The sequence below is a fragment of the Mobula hypostoma genome, chromosome 6, assembly GCF_963921235.1.
Source record: "Mobula hypostoma chromosome 6, sMobHyp1.1, whole genome shotgun sequence".
Lineage (NCBI taxonomy): Eukaryota > Metazoa > Chordata > Chondrichthyes > Myliobatiformes > Myliobatidae > Mobula > Mobula hypostoma.
The window spans coordinates 185,440,526-185,463,735 of NC_086102.1; the positions used below are offsets into that span (position 1 = coordinate 185,440,526).

The window sequence follows — 23,210 nt, forward strand, 5'->3', positions numbered from 1 at the left end:
GTCAGTGGAAACAAATTACACAGATTCACCACTCTCTAGCTAAAGAAATTCCTCCCACTGCCATTCTAAAAGGACACCCCTCAATTCTGAGGCTGTGTCCTCAGGTCTTCCACTCTCCCACCATAAGAAACATACTTTCCACATCCACTCTATCAAGGCCTCTCACCATTCAATGGGTTTTAATGTGATCTCCTCTCATACTGTCACCTTAACTAGCTGGAAGTGTAGAAATTCAAGCCTTGTCGGTGATCTTTATAAAGAAATAACTCTTATAAAAGATTATTCTAACAGATGAATTAAAGAACTATTGGCCACACAGCACACTAATTGCATGTAATTGGGACTACACAATTGCGACAACCAGTCTAATCGGGTGTAGTTAAAAATCAATAAATATTAATAATAACTATATCTATCGCATAGTCTTTGGCAAATATATCAGGCAGTAATGAACAGTGCCTTGAAAAAGTATTCAGCCCCCACAACTATTTTCACATTTTACTGTCTAATTTTTTACATCTAAAAAACATATTGCAGGATTTATTTACAAAACAATCTACAAAACATTGTGCCTCATGAAAATCATAAGAAAAACTCCAAAACCTGTCAAGAATTTACTTAAAGTTAAAAACCAAAATTGTGAGGCTGAATAAGTATTCATCCCCTTTGTAGTTACTACACTAATTTTCCTCAATGAAATATTCAGTATTACCTTACCAACTGAAGCAATTTGTTGATGAAGAAATTTGGAGGATCACCTGTTTTCAATGAATTCATAAGAATAATTAACTCTCTCTCTAAGGTCCGACAGTATGGTAGATTTTCAACAGACCTAACCAAAATTAAGACAAAAGGAGCATTCAAGATAAGTCATGGAAAAGATAATAGAGAAGCACAAATCTGGGGAAGGGTATAAGACAATCTCAAAGGCACGGAACATACCTCAGAGCTCAGTGTAGTCCATCATGAAAAAGTGGAAAAAATATGAAACCACAGCCACACTGACTAGGTGAGACCACGAGTCTAAAATTAGTCTCTGGAGAAGAATGGCACTTGTAAAAGAGCTGCTATGAGCTGCAGAAGTCAGTGGCTCAAATTGGAGATGAAGATCATGGCTCCACAATCTCTAAGGCCTTGCACAAAAAAAGGTATTTGTGGAAGAATGGCAAGGAAGAAGCCCTAGCTTTAAAAAAGAACATATACTTGTCCATAAAGACTTTGCAGAGCATCACTTAGAAGATACTGGAAAGACGTGGAAAAATCTTGTGGTTGGATGAGACTAAAGTGCAACTTTTTGGCCACAACACTAAGCGGTACATGTGGTGTAAATCTAATTCTGCACATCAGCCAGGTAACACCATCTCTACCATAAAGTATGGTGGAGGTAGCATCATGCTATAGGATTCTTTTCAGCAGCAGGGACTGGAGATCTGGTCAGGATTGATGGGAAGATGAATACCACTAAATGCAGAGAGATTCTGGATAAAAACCTGCTAGCCATTGTCAGAAAGCTTAAACCAGGGAGGAAGTTCGTCCTTCAGCAGGTCAACAACCCAAAGCACACTGCCAGAGCAACCATGGAGTGGTTTCAAATGAAGAAGATTGATGTTCTTGAGTGGCCCTGACAACCTGATTAAACATCTATGGCAAAACCTAAAGATTGCAGTCCACCGCCACTCCCCAACTAACCTGGCATAGATTAAGACATTTTTCAAGGAGGAATGGGAAAATCTTGCTCCACCTCATTGTGCAAAGCTAATAGAGACTTATCCAAAAAGACTACTAGCTGTAATAGCTGCAAGAGGTGGTTCAACTAAGCACTGAGCTAAGGCGGATGAATACTTTTGAACAGTTTTTGACTTTTAGATTTTCATGTGTTACAATTTCCCTGTTTTTGGGTCCTACTGTGAAAAAAAGAGCAATGGATACACAAATTTTTAAAAAATCACACTTAAATTGATCAAAATTCCTGGTTATATTACTCATTTATGTGAACAAAGGGTTGGGGACTGAATACTTTTACAAAGCACTGCCTCGTCCCTGTGCGGAAGGCGCCGCGCCCCAGCGGCCTCAATGACTACAGACCGGTGGCATTGACCTCCCACATCATGAAGACCCTGGAGAGACTTGTTCTGGAGCTGCTCCGGCCTATGGTCAGGCCACACTTAGATCCCCTCCAATTCGCCTACCAGCCCTGACTAGGAGTTGAGGATGCCACCGTCTACCCACTGGACCGTGTCTATGCCCAACTGGACAAGCCAGCGAGCACTGTGAGGGTCATGTTTTTTGACTTCTCCAGTGCGTTCAACACCATCCGCCCTGCTCTGCTGGGGGAGAAGCTGACAGCGATGCAGGTGGATGCTTCCCTGGTGTCATGGATTCTTGATTACCTGACTGGTAGACCACAGTACGTGCGCTTGCAACACTGTGTGTCCGACAGAGTGATCAGCAGCACTGGGGCTCCACAGAGGACTGTCTTGTCTCCCTTTCTCTTCACCATTTACACCTCGGACTTCAACTACTGCACAGAGTCTTGTCATCTTCAGAAGTTTTCTGATGACTCGGCCATAGTTGGATGCATCAGCAATGGAGATGAGGCTGAGTACAGGGCTACTGTAGGAAACTTTGTCACATGGTGTGAGCAGAATTATCTGCAGTTTAATGTGAAAAAGACTAAGGAGCTGGTGGTAGACCTGAGGAGAGCTAAGGTACCGGTGACCCCTGTTTCCATCCAGGGGATCGGTGTGGACATGGTGGAGGATTACAAATACCTGGGGATACAAATTGACAATAAATTGGACTGGTCAAAGAACACTGAGGCTGTCTACAAGAAGGGTCAGAGCCGTCTCTATTTCCTGAGGAGACTGAGGTCCTTTAACATCTGCTGGACGATGCTGAGGATGTTCTATGAGTCTGTGGTGGCCAGTGCTATCATGTTTGCTGTTGTATGCTGGGACAGCAGACTGAGGGTAGCAGACACCAACAGAATCAACAAACTCATTCGTAAGGCCAGTGATGTTGTAGGGATAGAACTGGACTCTCTGACGGTGGTGTCTGAAAGGAGGATGCTGTCCAAGTTACATGCCATCTTGGACAATGTCTCCCATCCGCTACATAATGTACTGGGTGGACACAGGAGTACATTCAGCCAGAGGCTCATTCCACCAAGATGCAACACAGAGCGTCATAGGAAGTCATTCCCACCTGTGGCCATCAAACTTTACAACTCCTCCCTTGGAGGGTCAGACACCCTGAGCCAATAGGCTTGTCCTGGACTTATTTCCTGGCATAATTTACATATTACTATTTAACTATTTATGGTTTTATTACTATTTATTATTTATGGTGCAACTGTAATGAAAACCAATTTCCCCCGGGATCAATAAAGTATGACTATGACTATATCTTCAGATGAATCTTCTCATGTCTCATCAAAACTAGAATTCTATTTATGATGATCAATTACAGCACTGTTTGCTCAGTGAATAATCTCATTAAACTTCCTGTACAAATGTTTTTTCACAGCCTTTTAAATTGAATTTGCAATCTTTAGTCATCATAGAAGTCAGTTGACAATGCTACATAATTTACTTAACAAATTTATATACATTTTGGAAATATATAAACATAGAAACATAGAACACCTAAAGCACAACACAGGCCCTTTGGCCCACAATGCTGTGCTGAACATGTAATTACTTTAGAAATAACCTAGGGTTACCCATAGCCCTCTATTTTTCTAAGCTCCATGTAGCCATCCAGGAATTTCTTAAAAGACCCTACTGTATCTGTCTCCACCACAGTGGCCGGCAGCCCTTTCCATGCACTCACCACCCTCTGTGTAAAAAACTTACCCCTGATATCCCCTCTGTACCTACTTCCAAGCACCTTAAAACTATAGCCTCTAATGTTAGCCATTTCAGCCATGGGAAAAAGCCTCGACTATCCACATGATCGATGCCTCTCATTATCTTATACACCACTATCAGGTCACCTCTCATCCTCTGTCGCTCCAAGGAGAAAAGGCCAAGTTCACTCAACCTATTCTCATAAGGCATGCTCCCCAAACCAGGCAATATCCTTGTACATCTCCTCTGCACCCTTTCTATAGTTTCCACATCCTTCATGTAGTGAGGTGACCAGAACTAAGCACAGTATTCCATGTGGGGTCTAACCAGGGTCCTATATACCTGCAACATTACCTCTCAGCTCCTGAACTCAATCCCACAGTTGATGAAGGCCAATACACCTTCTTAACCACACGGTCAACCTGTGCAGCAGCTTTGAGTGTCCTATGGACACGCATCCCAAGATCTCTCTGATTCTCCATACTGCCAAGAGTCTTACCATTAACACTATATTCTGCCATCATATTTGACCTACCAAAATGAACCATCTCACACTTATCTAGGTTGAACTCTATCTGCCACTTTGCAGCCCAGTTTTGCATCCTTTTGATGTCCCACTGTAACCTCTGACAGCCCTCCACACTATCCACAACACTCCCAACCTTTGTGTCATCAGCAAATTCACTAACCAATCCCTCCACTTCCTCATCCAGGTCATTTATATAAATCACAAAGAGTAGGGGTCCCAGAACAGATCCCTGAGGCACAACACTGGTCACCAACCTCCATGCAGAATATGACCCATCTATAACCACTCTTTGCCTTCTGTGGGCAAGTCAGTTCTGGATCCACAAAGCAAGGTCCCCTTGGATCCCATGCCTCCTTACTTTCTCAATAAGCCTTGCATGAGGTACTTTATCAAATGCCTTGCTGAAATCCATACACACTACATCTACTGCTCTACCTTCATCCACGCTCCCACCTCTTTTGCCTCCCTCCAAGTACTGATCCATGCTCTAAGCTCATCCGCTTTGGAGCTATGATGTTGTGGCCATTACAGAGACTCGGATGGCTCAGGGGCAGGAATTGTTACTTCGAGTGCTAGGCTTTAGATGTTTCAGAAAGGACAGGGAGGGAGGCAAAAGAGGTGGGGGCATGGCACTGTGGATCAGAGATAGTGTCACGACTGCAGAAAAGGAGGAAGACATGGAGGGATGGTCTACGGAGTCTCTGTGGGTGGAAGTTAGGAACAGGAAGGATTCAATAACTCTACTGGATGTTTTTTTCAGACCACTGAATAATAACAGGGATATCGAGGAGCAGATAGGGAGGCAGATTCTGGAAAGGTGTAATAACAACAGGGTTGTCATGGTGGGAGATTTTAATTTCAAAAATATCGATTGGCATGCCCCTAGAGTGAGGGGTTTAGATGGGGTGGAGTTTGTTAGTTGTGTTCAAGAAGGTTTCTTGACACAATATGTAGATAAGCTGACAAGAGGAGAGGCTGTATTTGTATCTGTATTATCCACTGATGTCTACTATAAGCCTACTGACTCTCACAGCTATCTGGACTATTCCTCTTCTCACCCTGTCTCTTGCAAAAACGCCATCCCCTTCTCGCAATTCCTCCGTCTCCACCGCATCTGCTCTCAGGATGAGGCTTTTCATTCTAGGACGAGGGAGATGTCTTCATTTTTTAAAGAAAGGGGCTTCCCTTCCTCCATTATCAACTCTGCTCTTAAACGCATCTCCCCCATTTCACGTACATCTGCTCTCACTCCATCCTCCCGCCACCCCACTAGGAATAGGGTTCCCCTGGTCCTCACCTACCACCCCACCAGCCTCCGGGTCCAACATATTATTCTCCGTAACTTCCGCCACCTCCAACGGGATCCCACCACTAAGCACATCTTTCCCTCCCCCCCCCCCTGCATTCCGCAGGGATCGCTCCCTACACAACTCCCTTGTCCATTCGTCCCCCCCATCCCTCCCCACTGATCTCCCTCCTGGCACTTATCCGTGTAAGCGGAACAAGTGCTACACATGCCCTTACACTTCCTCCCTTACCACCATTCAGGGCCCCAAACAGTCCTTCCAGGTGAGGCATCACTTCACCTGTGAGTCGACTGGGGTGATATACTGCGTCCGGTGCTCCCGATGTGGCCTTTTATATATTGGTGAGACCCGACGCAGACTGGGAGACCGCTTTGCTGAACATCTACGCTCTGTCCGCCAGAGAAAGCAGGATCTCCCAGTGGCCACACATTTTAATTCCACATCCCATTCCCACTCTGACATGTCTATCCACGGCCTCCTCTACTGTAAAGATGAAGCCACACTCAGGTTGGAGGAACAAAACCTTATATTCCGTCTGGGTAGCCTCCAACCTGATGGCATGAACATTGACTTCTCTAACTTCCGCTAGGCCCCACCTCCCCCTCGTACCCCAGCTGTTACTCATTTTTATGCACACATTCTTTCTCTCACTCTCCTTTTTCTCCCTCTGTCCCTCTGAATATACCTCTTGCCCATCCTCTGGGTCACCCACCCCCCCCCCGTCTTTCTTCCCGGACCTCCTGTCCCATGATCCTCTCGTATCCCCTTTTGCCTAGCACCTGTCCAGCTCTCGGCTCTATCCCTCCCCCTCCTGTCTTCTCCTATCATTTTGCATCTCCCCCTCCCCCTCCAGCTTTCAAATCCCTTACTCGCTCTTCCTTCAGTTAGTCCTGACGAAGGGTCTCGGCCTGAAACGTCGACTGCGCCTCTTCCTATAGATGCTGCTTGGCCTGCTGCGTTCACCAGCAACTTTGATGTGTGTAGGCTGTATTTGATCTGGTTTTGGGAAATGAACCTGGTCAGCTGTCAGATCTCTAAGTGGGAGAGCATATTGGAGATAGTGATCACAATTCTATCTCCTTTACCACAGCATTGGAGAGGGATAGGAACAGACAGGTTTGGAAAGCGTTTAGTTGGAATAAGGGGAAATATGAGGCTATCAGGCAGGAACCTGGAAGCATAAATTGGAAACAGATGTTCTCAGGGAAACGTACGGAAGAAATGTGGCAAATGTTCAGGGGATATTTGCTTGGAGTTCCGCATAGGTACGTTCCAATGAGACAGGGAAAGAATGGTAGGGTACAGGAACCGTGGTGTACAAAGGCCGTTGTAAATCTAGTCAAGAAGAAAAGAAGAGCTTACGAAAGGTTCAAAAAGTTAGGTAATGATAGAGAGCTAGAAGATTATAAGGGTAGCAGGAAGGAGCTCAAGAAAGAAATTAGGAGAGCCAGAAGGGGCCATGAGAAGGCCTTGGCGGACAGGATTAATGAAAACCCCAATACATTCTACAAGTATGTGAAGAGCAAGAGGAAAAGGCGTGAGAGAATAGGACCAATCAAGTGTGTCAGTGGGAAAGTGTGTATGGAACTGAAGGAGATAGCAGAGGTACTTAATGAGTATTTTGCTTCAGTATTCCCTACGGAAAAAGGTCTTGGCGATTGTAGGGATGACTTACAGCGGACTGAAAAGCTTGAGCATGTAAATACTAAGAAAGAGGATGTGCAGGAACTTTTGGAAAGCATCAGGTTGGATAAGTCACCAGGATTGAATGAGATGTACCCCAGGCTATTGTGGGAGGCAAGGGAGGAGATTGCTGAGATTCTGGAAATGATCTTTGCGTCATCAATGGGGACAGGAGAGGTTCTGGAGGATTGGAGGGTTGTGGATGTTGTTCCATTATTCAAGAAAGGGAGTAGAGATAGCCCAGGAAATTATAGACCGGTGAGTCTTACTTCAGTGATTGAGGATGTGACTAAACACATTGATGATGGTAGAGCATTAGATGTAGTGTATATGGATTTCAGCAAGACATTTGACAAGGCAAGGCTTATTGAGAAAGTAAGGAGGCATGGGATCCAAGGGGACATTGCTTTGTGGATCCAGAATTGTTTTGCCCACAGAAGACAAAGAGTGGTTGTAGACGGGTCATATTCTGCATGGAGGTCGGTGACCAGTGGTGTGCCTCAGGGATCTGTTCTGGGACCCCTACTTTTCGTGATTTTTATAAATGACCTGGATGAAGAAGTGGAGGATGGGTTAGTAAATTTGCTGATGACACCAAGGTTGGAGGTGTTGTGGATTGTGTGGAGGGCTGTCAGAGGTTACAGTGGGACATCAATAGGATGCAAAACTGGGCTGAGAAGTGGCAGATGGAGTTCAACCCAAATAAGTGTGAGATGGTTCATTCTGGTTGGTCAAATATGATGACAGGATATAGTATTAATGGCAAAACTCTTGGCAGTGTGGAGGATCAGAGGAATCTTGGGGTCTGAGTCCATAGGACACTCAAAGCTGCTGTGCAGGTTGACTCTGTGATTAAGAAGACGTATGGTGCATTGGCCTTCATCAACCATGGGATTGAGTTTAGGAGTTGAGAGGTAATTCTCCAGCTATATAGGACCCTGGTCAGACCCCACTTGGAGTTCTGTGCTCAGTTCTGATCGCCTCACTGCACGAAGGATGTGGAAACTATAGAAAGAGTGCAGAGGAGATTTACAAGGATGTTGCCTGGATTGGGGAGCATGCCTTATGAGAATAGATTGAGTGAACTTGGCCTTTTCTCCTTGGAGCAATGGAGGATGAGAGGTGACCTGATAGAGGTGTATAAGATGATGAGAGGCGACCTGATAGAGGTGTATAAGATGATGAGAGGCATTGATCATGTGGATAGTCAGAGGCTTTTTCCCAGGGCTGAAATGGCTAGCATGAGAAGGCACAGTTTTCAGGTGCTTGGAAGCAAGTACAGAGGAGATATCAGGGATAAGTTTTTTTACAGTGGTGAGTGCGTGGAATGGGCTGCCGGCAACAGTGGTGGAGGTGGATATGACAGGGTCTTTTAAGATGCTCCTGGATAGGTACATGGAGCTTAGAAAAATAGAGGGCTATGGGTAACCCTAGGTAATTTCTCAGGTAAGGACATGTTCAGCACAGCTTTGTGGGCCAAAGGGCCTGTATTGTGCTGTAGGTTTTCTATGTTCTATGATACTCCTTGCATTAAAATAGACACATCTCAACCATCAGTCTGAGCATATTCCCTCTCTATCACCTGCCTATCCTCCCTCTCACACTGTCTACGTTTGTGAGCCACCCGCCCCTTTTTCTATCTCTTCAGTTCAGTTCCCACCCCCCAGCAATTATAGTTTAAACTCTCGTTGATAGCCTTAGGAAACCTCCCTGCCAGGATGTTGGTCCCCCTCAGATTCATGTGCAACCTGTCCTTTATGTACAGGTCACACCTGCCCCAGGAGAGGTCCCAATAATCCAGAAATCTGAATCCCTGCCCCCTGCTCCAATCCCTCAACCACACGTTTATCTTCCACCTTCACTCTATTCCTCTACTCAATGTCGTTTGGCACAGGCAGTAACCCCGAGATTACCTCCTTTGTGGTCCTGCTTCTCAACTTCCTTTTAACTCCCTATAGTCTGTTTTCTGGACCTCCTTCCTTTTCCTACCTATGTCGTTGGTACCAATATGTACCATGACCTCTGGCTGTTCACCTTCCCACTTGAGGATATCACAGACGTGATCAGAAACATCCCGGACCCTGGCACATGGGAGGCAAACTACGTCCATGTTTCTTTTCTGCATCCACCGAATCGCCTGTCTGACCCCCTAACTATACAGTCCCCTATCACTGCTGCCATCCTCTTCCTTTCCCTACCCGTCTGAGCCACAGAGCCAGACTCTGTGCCAGAGGTGCGACCACTGTTGCTTCCCCCCAGGTAGGTAGTACCCCCCAACAGGACTCAAACAGGAGTACTTATTGTTAAGGGGGACAGCCACAGGGGTACTCCCTAGTGTCTGATCCTTGTCCTTCCCTCTCCTGACTGTTACCCACTTATCTGTCTCCCAAGGCTCCAGGGTGACTACTTGCCTATGGCTCCTCTCTATCACCTCCTCACTTTCCCTGACCAGACGAAGGTCATCGAGCTGCAGCTCCAGTTCCCAAACCAGGTCCCTAAGGAGCTGCAGCTGGTGCAGATGTGGCCATCCGGGGGGCTGGGAGTCTCCCGGACAACCCACACCTGACACCCAGTACAGAACACCGGCCTCACAGGCATACTTACTATTCTTCACAAGTACCTTACCTCACCTTCATCCGTTATCGCCGAAGCCCCGTTGAGCCAAAACCCTCCTACTCTGACTCCCTCTACTTCATCACCTGCTCTATAAAGCTGCCTTCTTTTTCAATTCTTCCCACTAGTTAACTCGTTGACGTCCACGCGCCTGCGCAGTTGTTCCTCGATAGCATGTTGAGAAAGTTAAAATTATTTTTTACAAGAGAGCCTAATGTGAATAACCAGAAGGACTTGAAAGACTCAGGACAAGGTGTCCTAACCACCCAAAAGTGGCCTTCTGAAGTTTCCTTTTAGGATTCTAAGAATGTACAGATGATTACATGCAAAGTTATTTCAGTGTCATCTTGCAAAGGATAGAGCAGAATCCTGATCATTCATTCTTTGGAAGAATCAACAGGAATTATGTCAGTTATAAACAATTCTCAGGAGCTCCTTGAGATTGAGCATGATTTGACTAGTTTCATTCATAGCTCTTCAGACTTTTTGTCATATTTTCTGCAGGAAATTCCCACTAAACATCATTACATATACTTTTAAAATCTTTCTACCATGCATTCCAGTTACTTCCCATTATGCCATTTAAAACTGCTAATTCTTATTCCCTCTGTTCTCTCCATCGTGTCCCTCTTTGCAACTTAAAACATACGTGTTTTCTCACTTTTCCACGAATGACAAAAAGTCTTTGGCCTGAAATGTTGAGTCTATTTCTCTTTGACAAATGCTATTTGAATTGTTTCCAGCAATTTCTGTTTTGTGCTTCAGGAGTCTGACATTAGTAATGAAAGCAATGTGGCAGATTAAAGCCAAATCAGTGTAATTAAGGCCTCTAAATTCAAATTGTTAGTCTGCAACAGTATGTTGATATTCGTTCACTGAACATGTCTGTGGAGAATTTTTCAGAGATAGCATTATTTGTTCAGTTTTGAGGTATCTGCTAGAGGTAGTTCCTATCTTATAACCATACAGGAGAGCAGAAATTACGTCTGCCCAAAGGCCAAAGCTTTGGCCCTGGCTTTTGGTCTTGATTTTCTAATACACTTAACACTTAAAGGAATGGTGAATTACATTACTAATGCCTGCCTTGATTGAGAGGTGGCTCCCAAGACACTGAAAGCAATTCATGCTTTCTAGGGTCTCATTGTGGACCTTCTTCACTGCAATGCCGTACCTCGCCTCTAATAAACGTACTATAAAAATGTGATTAATCTAAAGGGCAAACAGTTCAATTTACATCACCTCCACTCCACAATAGTCAACCCAACTTCGCTCCTTGGGGTGTATTACACAGATAACGTGTCCATGTGTGCATGTTCAGAAGCCAAATAGCAGGACATCATTAAAGCATTTGAGACAATGCGCCTTACACTAAACTTGCAGAAAACAAAGGTCCTCTGTGAACCTGCTAGTGAATAGACTATGGACAAAAGACTGTCTGTTTACTCTTGTTAATCATCAATGTAACAAACTAGACTCTAGTAAAGATCATGGTACAGAGGCCCAGATTTAAATTATCCTGAGAAAAAAGTTCTCAGCTGTGACCACCATAAACGCTTATCAGGATTATTGGCCTAAATAATCTTGTGATGATGGTATAAAGTTGAAGTCATTAAATGGATTCCCATACTTAGTATATTATGCTGTTGTTCATATAAGCACACAAGGAGAATGCTTCCAGTTTAAGTAAACAGCATGATATCCAGGTAGATTTCGATTAGGAAAGATAAGTTCTTTACTGGTTCAGCTGCCAGCTCTCATATCACTGTACCTAGTACAGTCATTTGCTATTAAATCTGCAAGGACTGAAGATGCACACTCAATGTTTTAAAAACAGCTTTTTCTTCTACACCATCAGATTGAGGGTCCATGAACCCACAAACACTACCTCTCTATTTGCAACAGGTCCACAGCAGATGCTATCTCATCGGTTCTTCACTCAAACCTAGAACATCTGGACACCAAAGATGCATACATCAGGATGCTCTTTATCGACTACAGCTCAGCATTAAATATCATCATCACCTCAAAATTAATCAATGAGCTCCAAGACCTTGGCCTCAATACCTCATCATGCAATTGGATTCTAGATTTCCTCTCTTGCAGTATAGTCATAGTTATACTTTATTGATCCCGGGGGAAATTGGTTTCCGTTACAGTTGCACCATAAATAATAAATAGTAATAGAACCATAAATAGTTAAATAGTAATATGTAAATTATGCCAGTAAATTATGAAATAAGTCCAGAACCAGCCTATCGGCTCAATGTGTCAGACCCTCCAAGGGAGGAGTTGTAAAGTTTGATAGCCACAGGCAGGAATGACTTCCTATGACGCTCTGTGCTGCATCTCGGAGGAATGAGTCTCTGGCTGAATGTACTCCTGTGCCCACCCAGTACATTATGCAGTGGATGGGAGACATTGACCAAGATAGCATGCAACTTAGACAGCATCCTCTTTTCAGACACCACCGTGAGAGAGTCAAGTTCCATCCCCACAACATCACTGGCTTTACGAATGAAAGTTCGGGGATTGTTGCCAATTCTCGTCAGTTTGGATTGGCAACAACACCTCCTCCACATCTCCACAGGCACAGGTGCACCACAAGGTTGTGTGCTTAGTCCCTTGCTCTACTCGCTTTACAGTTAATGACCGTGTGGCCAAGCACAGCCCCAGTGCCATATTCGAGTTTGCTGATGACAGCACTGTTGAAGGTTGAACCAAAGGTGGTGATGAATCAGCATATAGGAGACAGAGGGAAAATCTGACTGAATGGTGTCAGAACAACCTCTTACTCAAGGTCAGCAAGACCAAGGACTTCACGAGAAGGAAACCAGAGGTCCATGAGCCAGTCCTCATCAGAGGATCAGAGATGGAGAGGGTTAGCAACTTTAAATTCCTAGGTGTTATTTTTTCCAGAGGATCTGTCCCAGGCCCAGCACGTAACTACAATTACAGTCGGCCCTCCTTATCTGCAAGGGATTGGTTCCGGGACCCCCGCGGATACCAAAAAAACGCAGATGCTCAAGTCCGTTATATAAAATGGCGTAGTATTTGCATATAACCTACGCACAACCTCCCGTATACTTTAAATCATCTCTAGATTACTTATAACACCTAATACAATGTAAGTGCTATGTAAATAGTTGTTATACTGTATTGTTTAGGGAATAATGACAAGAAAAAAAAGTCTGTACATGTTCAGTACAGAAGCAACCATCGTAGCTCTTCCGGGAAGATCAGCCGATCCTGATTCTCCCGTGATCTTTAAGTTCTTGAGGCTGTAGCGCTTTACGTAGCTAGCCAGCCATCCCTTACTAGCCTTAAACTCCATCCTCTTGCTCACAACACAAGACGCGAGGCGAACAATGCTCAAACAACGAGTGCCGGAGAGAGAACTTCCGGGTTTTCCCGATCCGTGATTGGTTGAATCCGCGCATGCGGAACCTGCGGATAAGGAGGGCCAACTGTACAAAGAAAGCACGGCAGCACCTCTACTTCCTCAGGAGTTTGCAGAGATTTAGTCTGACATCTAAAACTCCGACAAACTTCTATAGGTATGTAGCGGAGAGTATATTGATTGGAACCACCAATGCCCTGGAACCAGAAAATCCCACAAAAATGGCCCAGTCTATCACGGGGGTAAAGTCATTCCCACCATTGAACACATCTACTGAACTGAAACGCTATCGCAGGTATGCAGCATCCATCATCAGGGACCCCCACCACCCAGGCCATGCTCTCTTCTCGCTGTTGTCATCAGGAAGGTACAGGAGCCCCAGGACCCACACCATCAGGTTCAGGAACAGCTATTAACCCACAACCATCAGGCTCCTGAATCAGAGGGGATAACTTCACTTGCTCATCATTGAACTGTGCCCACAACCTATAGACTCAGTTTCAAGAACTCTTCAACTCATGTCCTCGATATTTATTGCTTATTTATTTATACTTATTTTTTTCCTTTCTTTTTGTATTTGCACATTTTGTTGTCTTTGCACACTGGTTGTCCATCCTGTTGGTGCGGTGTTTCATTGATTCTATTACGGTCACTGGATTTATTGAGTATGCCCACAAGAAAATGAAACTCAGGGTTGTATATGGTGACATAAATGTAATTTGATAATAAATTTACCTTGAACATTATCAGCGGTCAAATTTAAAACATGGGGTCAAGTGTGTGAACAAAGTGGGGTAGCAAACTTAGGCCAGCAGCAAATATGACCGGCAGCTGGGAGTAGTGAGGTGTGAGCCTACAACTGGCCCGGCATACACATATAGCATTGGCCCAGAACAGGGTGAGATGTGCAGACAAACCAAAGCTGGGAACCAGGGGACAGGTGTGTAGCCAGAGTGTGCAGTGAGAATGGAGTTGCTTGAGCAATTAGTTGTTATCAAAGGGCAGCACGGTAGCATAGTGGTTTGCACAACACTTTACAGTACCAGCTACTGGGTTCATTTCCCACCGCTGCCTGCAAGGAGTTTGTATGTTCTCCCATAACCGTGTGGGTTTCCTCCAGGTGCTCTGGTTTCCTCCCACAGTCCAAAGTCGTACCGGCCGGTAGGTCAATGGGTCATTGTAAATTGTCCCGTGATTCGGCAAGGAGATAATCAAGGGGAGGGCTGGGCGGTGTGGCATATTCTGCACTGTATCCTAATAAATAAAAGAAATGGACATGTAGATGGTGTGCCACCAGCAGCCTGAGCTGGAATATGATAGGGTCTCGAAACAAGACATCGGAACACGACCAGGAATGTGAGCCGAAACTTCAGTGGCCACTGTTGAGAAACACAGTGCAGGATGTACGAAGCAGCCTTGCCACTTGTCAATTGTCACCTGAAGTTTCATGAACAAGAAATGTAAAGGGACAAGTACAAAAGTAGCTATGTCCAATTGATGTCCAATTGGACACACTAAACATTTCATTCAGACGTTTTTCAAAAGGTTGAGCAAAATATGGTGGAATCCTCAAATCTAGTAAAGGCAATTGAGCTCACACTGTGTCCACCAACCAGACTGCCCCAACTGAATGACTGCTTTCAGTATACCAGGTTTTGTCACTCAAAAAAGCGCAAATTTCAATGAAGCCTATTTTCACTGTGAGGGTAAATGTTTACTGTAACTGCCTAGCTTTTTTTGATAAACTTTTGAAGGAGAAAATAATTCTACAAATAATTGCTTAAAAAAACCTACAGGAAACCTGTCAAGTCTATGCTGCCATTTCAACATGGCTGATCCATTTTCCCTCTCAGCCCCAATCTCCTGCCTTCTCCCTGTATCCCTTCATGCCCTGACTAATCAAGAATCTATTGGCCTCTGCAGAATTGTCAGAGAATGGCAGGGATGGTCAGAGGAAGAAAGCCTTTGATGGTGTAGATAATCAGAGGCTTTTTCCCAGGGCTGAAATGACTAACACGAGAGGGCACGGTTTTAAGGTGCTTGGAAGTAGGTACAGAGGAGAGGTCAGGGGTAAGTTTTTGGTGAGAAAATGGTGAGTGTGTGGAATGGGCTGCCAGCTACGGTGGTGGAGGCGGATACAATAGGGTCTTTTAAGAGACTCCTGGATAGGTACATGGAGCTTAGTAGAACAGAGGGCAACCTTATGGGCAACTTTATGGGTAACCTCAGGTAATTTCTGAAAAAGTACATGTTTAGCACAGCATTGTGGGCCAATGGGCCTGTATCATACTGTAGGTTTTCTATGTTTCTATGAAACATTTCACCATAAGCATTCCCAAATTTATGATACTGATCACTAATGTTGTGACAGTTGAAATATTTTTGATGCTGGATGGAAGGTGTTTCATTTGTAATTTTCAACATTTAGGAACTATTTAATGAGCACTTGAAACATAATGGCACAGAAGACTAGGAAGCAAACGTTGGAAAATAGAATCAGTCTACGGATCCCTTGTCTAATGGTAGGGGCTCATGGTATAAAGGTTGGGAACCCATGGTTTAGATGAATAGTGCACACGTGTTTCTGTGCTGTATGACTTCCATTTTAGAGGCCATCATTATTCCATAAAACATGGCATTATGAAACTGAGTGGGGGGAGGCGATCTGTGGGTCCTGTCATTTTAGCACCGCCTCCTCTGCCAGTTTTACCACGGCTAATTTTGCCAGTGCTCAGGCCCGTTGAAGTAAATGGGTCAATTGCTGCAAGTTCAACACTCCACGGGAAGGGCTAGCAGGGGTCCACGGCATCAAAAAAGTTAGGAACCCCTAGGGTTCATCCTTCCTCAACACATTTCCAGCAACACCCCCACCCCTCCAAATTTAAGGGAATAGAGTCTACTTCATTGCATCACGTGCTTCAAATGCACGGTGTAAAAACTTTAATAACTGAGCGTAAACTAAGGGCCAGCGGAGGGTGAAGGGGATTATCAAATGCCCTCTTATTGGAAGAGGCTAAGTACAAGGTACACTGGGTCTGGTTCCCGTTTCGCAGCGGCACAGAATCGCCCAGGTCGCGCAAAATTCACTCACCCTGTTGCGCAGAGAAAGGAAAATCCTGCCGTTCGCTAAACACCCCGTTTACTCCGCCTGCCACAGCCCGTTGCCATAGCAGCCGGGCCGCCGGAACAAACAGCAGCTTCCGGTCATGTGGTCTCTCCGGGGCGCTGGGCGTTCGCGCGGGTCTGCATTGTTCATCCGAATACACCTCAGACAAGCAGATGATGCCAGGTGGCTTTAAATTAAATTCCGTATGACTATTCTGACAATTTTAATATTGGAGTCAAGGGTTCTCGGGTGGGAAGGAATATCCTGCAAAATAAGAATGGAATTAAAAACTTTCTCCAAAAGAAGTTAAATTTCAGAACTCAGTTCAAGATTGCTTAATGACATTTCCTGCACACAAGCGTGAGGAGAATGAAATAATTGTCACTTGAGATCTGATGCAGCTCAGAATTCAGGTGCTGTATCTCAATAAATAAATGATTAAAAACATAAATATAAATACGTAAGTGACGCTAGGCTATACATTAGTTAACTGTCGGGAAATAATAAAGTAGTGGTGGGGTTAGTCGGTGGAGGTGTTAATCAGCCTTCCTGTTTGGGATGCCTACCCTGATGAAGTTTAAATCTTCCCTTTGACGGGAGTTTAGTGAAACCCTCTCTGCCCTCCAATCCTGATGAACGGTCTCGGCCCGAAAAGCCTTCTCCATAGATGCTTTCTTGACTGCTGAGCTCTTCCAGCGTTCTGTGTGTGTTGTCATGGTAAATATAATCAGGTATATCGTGTGTTGGGAAATTTGTATTTTATAAAGCAAAAACAAACAGCTAGAATAACCTAATAGTTTAAAGTAGTATCTTTTGAAGGGAAAAGAATTGTCAGGTCAAGACCCTGCATTCGGGAACATTAATATACTAATTTAGATGCCAATCGTATCTTGTGTCAGATTTACTGCAAGGAGATCTTATGTGCTGTGCATTTCACATCTTTACACATGAAGGCCTTCGGGCAATTACAGCGCCATCAAATGGACACAATTATCAGGCACACTGCCACCCCAGCTGAAGCGCTCATTAACTGGAGTATTTTTTCAAAAATTCAGTGTACATTTGTTATCAAAGTTTGTATGCAGTATACAACGCTGAGATTCGGTTTCTCACAGACAGCTACGAAACAAGGAAACACCATGGAACCTGTATAAAGAAAACATCAAACACCCAACGCACAAATGGCAAAAAAAAAGAGCGGAGAAACCCAGAATAAAAAACATCAACCCAAAGTCACAGAAACAGTCAGGGAATGTTTTTTTTTGCCAACTGTATTAGGATCTTGCTAGTGAGTCTGGCCACCCAACATTTTTCAGGACTGGACCACCAGTTCTCATTCATATTCTTATCAATGTCAGAACTCTGCCACTCTACCAATAGAGCCATCAATGAATGTTGGACTCTTGAAGTGGACTCTTGTCTATTGAAGTGAACCTTTCCTGACCCCAAACCTTTGACCCACTTGTCCCAGTAAACCTAAATAGCTGAGCCATCAACTTAAACCATCATTCTTATCTTTGATGGAACTACTTGATCCCCAATCTTATCTTTATGTCGCTACCCTCAATCTAATCCACAGCCTAGATAACTTTCTCTAATAAAAACCTAATTGTAGGATTACTCAACCAAAGGCCTTGATTTAAAGATTTTCAGACCTATTTTGTTATGCTTAAGACTTGGGCACATGGTCAAGTGGTTAAGGCGTTCACCTAGTTATCTCAAGGTCGCTAGTTCGAGCCGCTGCTGTGGCAGCGTGTTTGTGCCGTTGAGCAAGGCACTTAATCACACATTGCTCTAGTCTGTGCGAGGAGTGGTGGCCCACACAGACTTCCAGTCTGCACCTTGTAAGGCATGAAAGTGCCCGACACAGGCCTGTCATGGTCTGAGTCGACATTCCCTCCCTAAGACTTGGGCCTTGAGCACAGTAGAATTTTGTGAGTGGAAGTCACATGATATTGATGTGAGCCTCCAGATTGTACCGATTTAAGGTGCTTTTTAGGCAGGTACGCTGTAATAACTAGCACATAGTCCAGGTACTGCCTGAATCTTAATTTTCACGTGGTCCTCATTCAGTTCCTTTTATGAAGTATCAGCCTGAAAGTATTTCCGGTGGGAATCACCAATATAGTTTCAAGACATATTAGAGTCATAGAAAAGGACAGCACTGAAACAGGCCCTTCAGACCATCTAGCCCATGCTGAGCCATTTAAACTGCCTAATTCCTTTGACCTGCACCAGGACCATAACCCTCCATACCCTTATCATCCATGTACCTGTCCAAACTTCTCTTAAATGTTGAAATCGAGCTTGCATGGACCACTTGGACTGGCAGCTCGTTCTACACTCTCAGGACTTTCTGAGTGAAAATGTTTCCCCTTGTGTTCCTCTTAAACTTTTCACTATTCACCCCTAACCTATGGCATCTAGTTGTAGTCTCACCCAACCTCAGTGGTAAAGGCCTGCTTGGATTTACCCTATCTCTACCCCTCATAATTTTGTATGCCTCTATCAAATCTCCTCTCAATCTTCTATGTTCCAAGGAATGAAGTCCGAACCTATTCAATCTTTCTTTGTAACTCAGGTCCTCCAGACCCAGCAACATCCTTGTAAAGTTCCTCTGTACTCTTTCAAACTTGTTTACATCTTTCCCCGAGGTAGGTGACCAAAACTGCATACAGTACTCCAAATTAGGCCTCACCAATGTCTTAAAAAACTTCAGTGTTCACCTGGATAAAGTTTTGACTCATATCCGTAAAGAAAGCATGCAGATGAGGAATGAAAGTCATGACTGAAAGTGAGAAAACAAACATTGCAAAAGTTGAATTGGTTATACAAGGGAAGGTCCAAATGGGAGGTTCTGCAGAGATGAACCACAGAACAAAGATTATGGTGAGAAATGAAGGGGATCAAAGAGACTGAGAGGTAAACTGCTGGTTAGTCTAAACATAAAGTTATATGGGACTTTGTTCAGGGTGGTGTCCAGGGATTACCATGTAGCTATGTTGCATTCAATACCAAATTTTCAAAGATAATCTTACTGTGTCTTTTGATTTGACATGGCAAAATCAGACATACCAGGTACTCTTAGAAATCCACTGCTCAATATTGAGAGGGAGTTCACTAATGTCATGATTAGCACAGAAAGGAATGCCAGAGTGTGACTTGGGTTGTGTCTTTAGAAAACACTCCTTGGTAGATATACAGTTCGATAGAGCTATTAAGGAAAGCAACAACATCGGTAACCATATCAACAAACTGTTGAAACTGAGAATCAAATGGAGGTAGCTGCCAGAGGAAACTTTATTTTAAAGTAATCACCTATTCACAACATATCGCACTTCTTCAATTTATTTTTAATATTTAGCACTGTGATGTTTTGGATTGATGTAAAAGAATTAATATTAATAAAATGGTAGCTAATGGGAATTCCCCTCCTTAATACACTAATCTGTACATTTTGTGCTCTACATTTGACAGCTGATTCCTTTGCTTCAGTTTTCCTTTATGAGAAAACAATGTAAAATCCCTGGGGGATAATTCTGCAATGAGCCCAATGCATAGAAATTATGATCATTTTGACTGAAGGGAGAGCATATCTACTAAACCAGAAGAAAATGGGACTTCACCTAATTCAATACCCTAAGATTCTTGGAACATTGTTGTTTCAACTTTTTGAGAAAAGTGATCTACACTTTGTATACTGCCTGTAAAGAATGTCACCGCTGATGAGTCATAAGCCGCTCTCTTCTGTCTAGCTTGATGCTGAGGCTACATGACTGCCCAAGCTCCTTCTCTCCTGGCTCCCAATGCATTTCTGTAAAAGCTAAACCTAGTTTCATATTGTTGGAAAACCTCTAAACATATTAATCGCATAAGCACACCTAAAAGTGTGGTTACTAAAACAACAAAGTTGGCAATGTTTATTCCATTTGTTAATAAGGGAAGAACTATTGGAGCTCCTATAATAAAAGATTTCATAGAGTCACTCAGGAAAGTACCTGCAAATCTGTTGTCTTTATAGCAAGATTACGTTAACAGCTCTTCAGCTCACATCTCAAGCTTCTAACTTTTTCCGGCAATTGGTCAAGCTGCTGAATGTTTCTAGCAACCTGATGGCATGAACATTGACTTCTCTAACTTCCGCTAATGCCCCACCTCCCCCTCGTACCCCATCCGTTATTTATTTATATACACACATTCTTTCTCTCTCTCTCTCTCTCCTTTTTCTCCCTCTATCCCTCTGACTATACCCCCTGACCATCCTCTGGGTTTTTCCCCCTCCCTCTTTTCCTTCTCCCTGGGTCTCCTGTCCCATGATCCTCTCATATCCCCTTTGCCAATCACCTGTCCAGCACTTGGCTCCATCCCACCCCCTCCTGTCTTCTCCTATCATTTCGTATCTCCCTCTCCCACTTTCAAATCTCTTACTAGCTCTTCCTTCAGTTAGTCCTGACGAAGAGTCTCGGCCCAAAACGTTGACTGTACCTCTTCGCAGAGATGCTGCCTGGCCTGCTGCGTTCACCAGCAACTTTGATGTGTGTTGGTTGAATGTTTCTAGCACTTTTAATTCAGATTTCCACAACTGTCTCTTCTTTTGCAAGAAGGCTCACTTAGAGGTTTTGCTTATCTCGCCAATGAGACTTCCACCTGTCTCTTTTACTTTATTCACCCTCAATAGCTTATGTTACCCTTCTCCTTTTTATCTGTTCTCTCCACCCCTTTCCCCCTCTATAATTTAAAATATGCTTGTTTTCCAGTTTCTGTAAAATGTTATTGAGCTGAAACGTTTAAACTACAGTTCTTTCCCTGGACAGATGCTGTATTGACTCTGAGCATTCTTAGCATTATATGTATTTGTTCCAGAGTGCCCAAGTGCATTTTCTATTAATAAAATGGCTTTGATAGGCCGAGAGAAACACAACCAAGACGCTGTGTCGGCAGGTCTGGCAGCATCTATGGAGAGAAATAAAGTGTTGACATTTTGGGCTGAGACCCTTCATCAGGATGTCTTGATCAGAAATATCAATTCTTTATTCATTTTCATAGGTCCCACCTGACCAGCTGAGTTTCTCCAGCATTTTGTGTATGTTATCTCTTGGTTTTTTGATCGGCCTTATTTCTTATATACTTCATTTCTATGTCTTCCCCAGCATCCTACTTCCACCTCTATAAGATCCTGGGATACAGTGTGGAACAGGCTCGTCTGGCCCCTCGAGCCAAGCTGCTGCATTGCTCTCAGTTTAACCCTTGCCTAATCACTGGACAATTTACAATGACCAATTAACCTGCCAACTGATATGTCTTTGGAATATGCAAAGAAACTGGTGCACCCGGAGGAATCCCATGCGATCACAGAGAGAATGTATAATCTCCTTACAGACAGCGGTGGAAACTGATCCCCGATCACTGGTACTGTAAACTGCTATGCTAACCACCACATTACCATGCTGCTCTTTCCTCCTTTCTATCCCCCTACATCCAATATTTCCTTTCAAAATTCTTCTCTCCCTAATACTGTAGCATATAGTTTCTACAGCCACTCCTTGTATTAATAAGTGCTGTAAGCCTCTGGCTTTTGAAAGCAGAAAAGAGATAAGATCTATGGGTATTTAATTATAATGGTCATTGATTTATGGCTTCAACTTAAATTTGTAATGTCCAAGATGACCATAACCTTGTTTGGAGTTTGGAGGCTTGCATACCTCAATGACCTATGTCGGCTGGAGTCAGGGCCTTGTGCTTTGGCTCTTGTTAGGGTCACCCATGCCAAACAGGACTAAGAGTAGTTCATCGGTCCTCCAGGTTTGGGGGTTCAGCTCAGGACTAACAACCCAGACGGGTAAAATAAAATTGTTAGGGAAACAGTAATGAAGAATCCTTCTACATCTATGTGTGACGGTATGGACAGACAGAGAGGGAAGACCGTCATTTATGCCCTAAGTATCAGTGGTGTAATGGACAGTAAGTAATAAATGTGTAAACAATCTTATTCAGGCGGATAAATATTACTAACACTTACAGGAAATATAATAAACATACACTTCTCATTCTAGGTTTGATAATATACAATAAGTAACGTAAAACTAGTTGACCTTTCTACATGCGTGTGCAATGCTATGGGGAAATGGTTCAACATGCAGGTCGATTCAGAAAATCAGTTTGGAAATGTATCTCAAAAGAGTGAGCTTGTTGAATGCCAATGAGATGGCTTTTTAGAGCAATTTGTCGTGGAACTCAGTAGGGGATCAACTATATTGGATTGGGTGTTATGTGATGAACTGGAGGTGATTATGGAGCTTAAGGTAAAACAACCCTTAGGACACAGTGATCACAATATGACTGAGTTCAACTTGAAATTTCATAGGGTGAAAGTAAAGTCTGATGCAGCAGTATTTCAGTGGAGTAAGGGAAATTACAGTGGTATGAGAGAGGAGCAGCCAAAGTAAATTGGAAGGAGATGCCAGCAGAGTTGACAACAGAGTAGCAATGCCGTGAGTTTCTGGGAAAATTGAGGAAGGTGCAGGATAAATGTATTGCAAGTGCGAAGAAAGACTCAAATGGCAAAATAGTTCAACCTTTGCTGACAAGGGGTGTCAAAGCTAATATAAAAGCAAAAGAGAGGGCATACAACAAAGCAAAAATTAGCAGAAAAGACAGAGGATTGGGAAGCTTTTAAAAGCCAACGAGAGCAACTAAAAGAGTCATTAGGAGGGAAAAGATAAAATAT

General features: G+C 43.7%; 2 protein-coding genes across 2 annotated transcripts in view; one reads left to right on the forward strand and one right to left on the reverse strand.

The window, feature by feature from the left end:
- cfap221 (cilia and flagella associated protein 221) overlaps positions 1 to 16,523 on the reverse strand; it is a 200,030-nt gene extending 183,507 nt beyond the window's left edge. The window contains exon 1 of the mRNA XM_063052456.1: positions 16,469 to 16,523. The gene's annotated coding sequence lies outside the window, so the exon portion shown is untranslated. The remainder of the gene's footprint in view (positions 1 to 16,468) is intronic.
- Positions 16,524 to 21,780: 5,257 nt separating this feature from the next.
- Positions 21,781 to 23,210, forward strand: part of LOC134347747 (secretin receptor-like) — an 87,563-nt gene continuing 86,133 nt past the window's right edge. Inside the window, exon 1 of the mRNA XM_063050153.1 lies at positions 21,781 to 21,892. Coding sequence (XP_062906223.1) covers positions 21,794 to 21,892 — 99 coding nt within the window. The 5' untranslated portion in view covers positions 21,781 to 21,793. The remainder of the gene's footprint in view (positions 21,893 to 23,210) is intronic.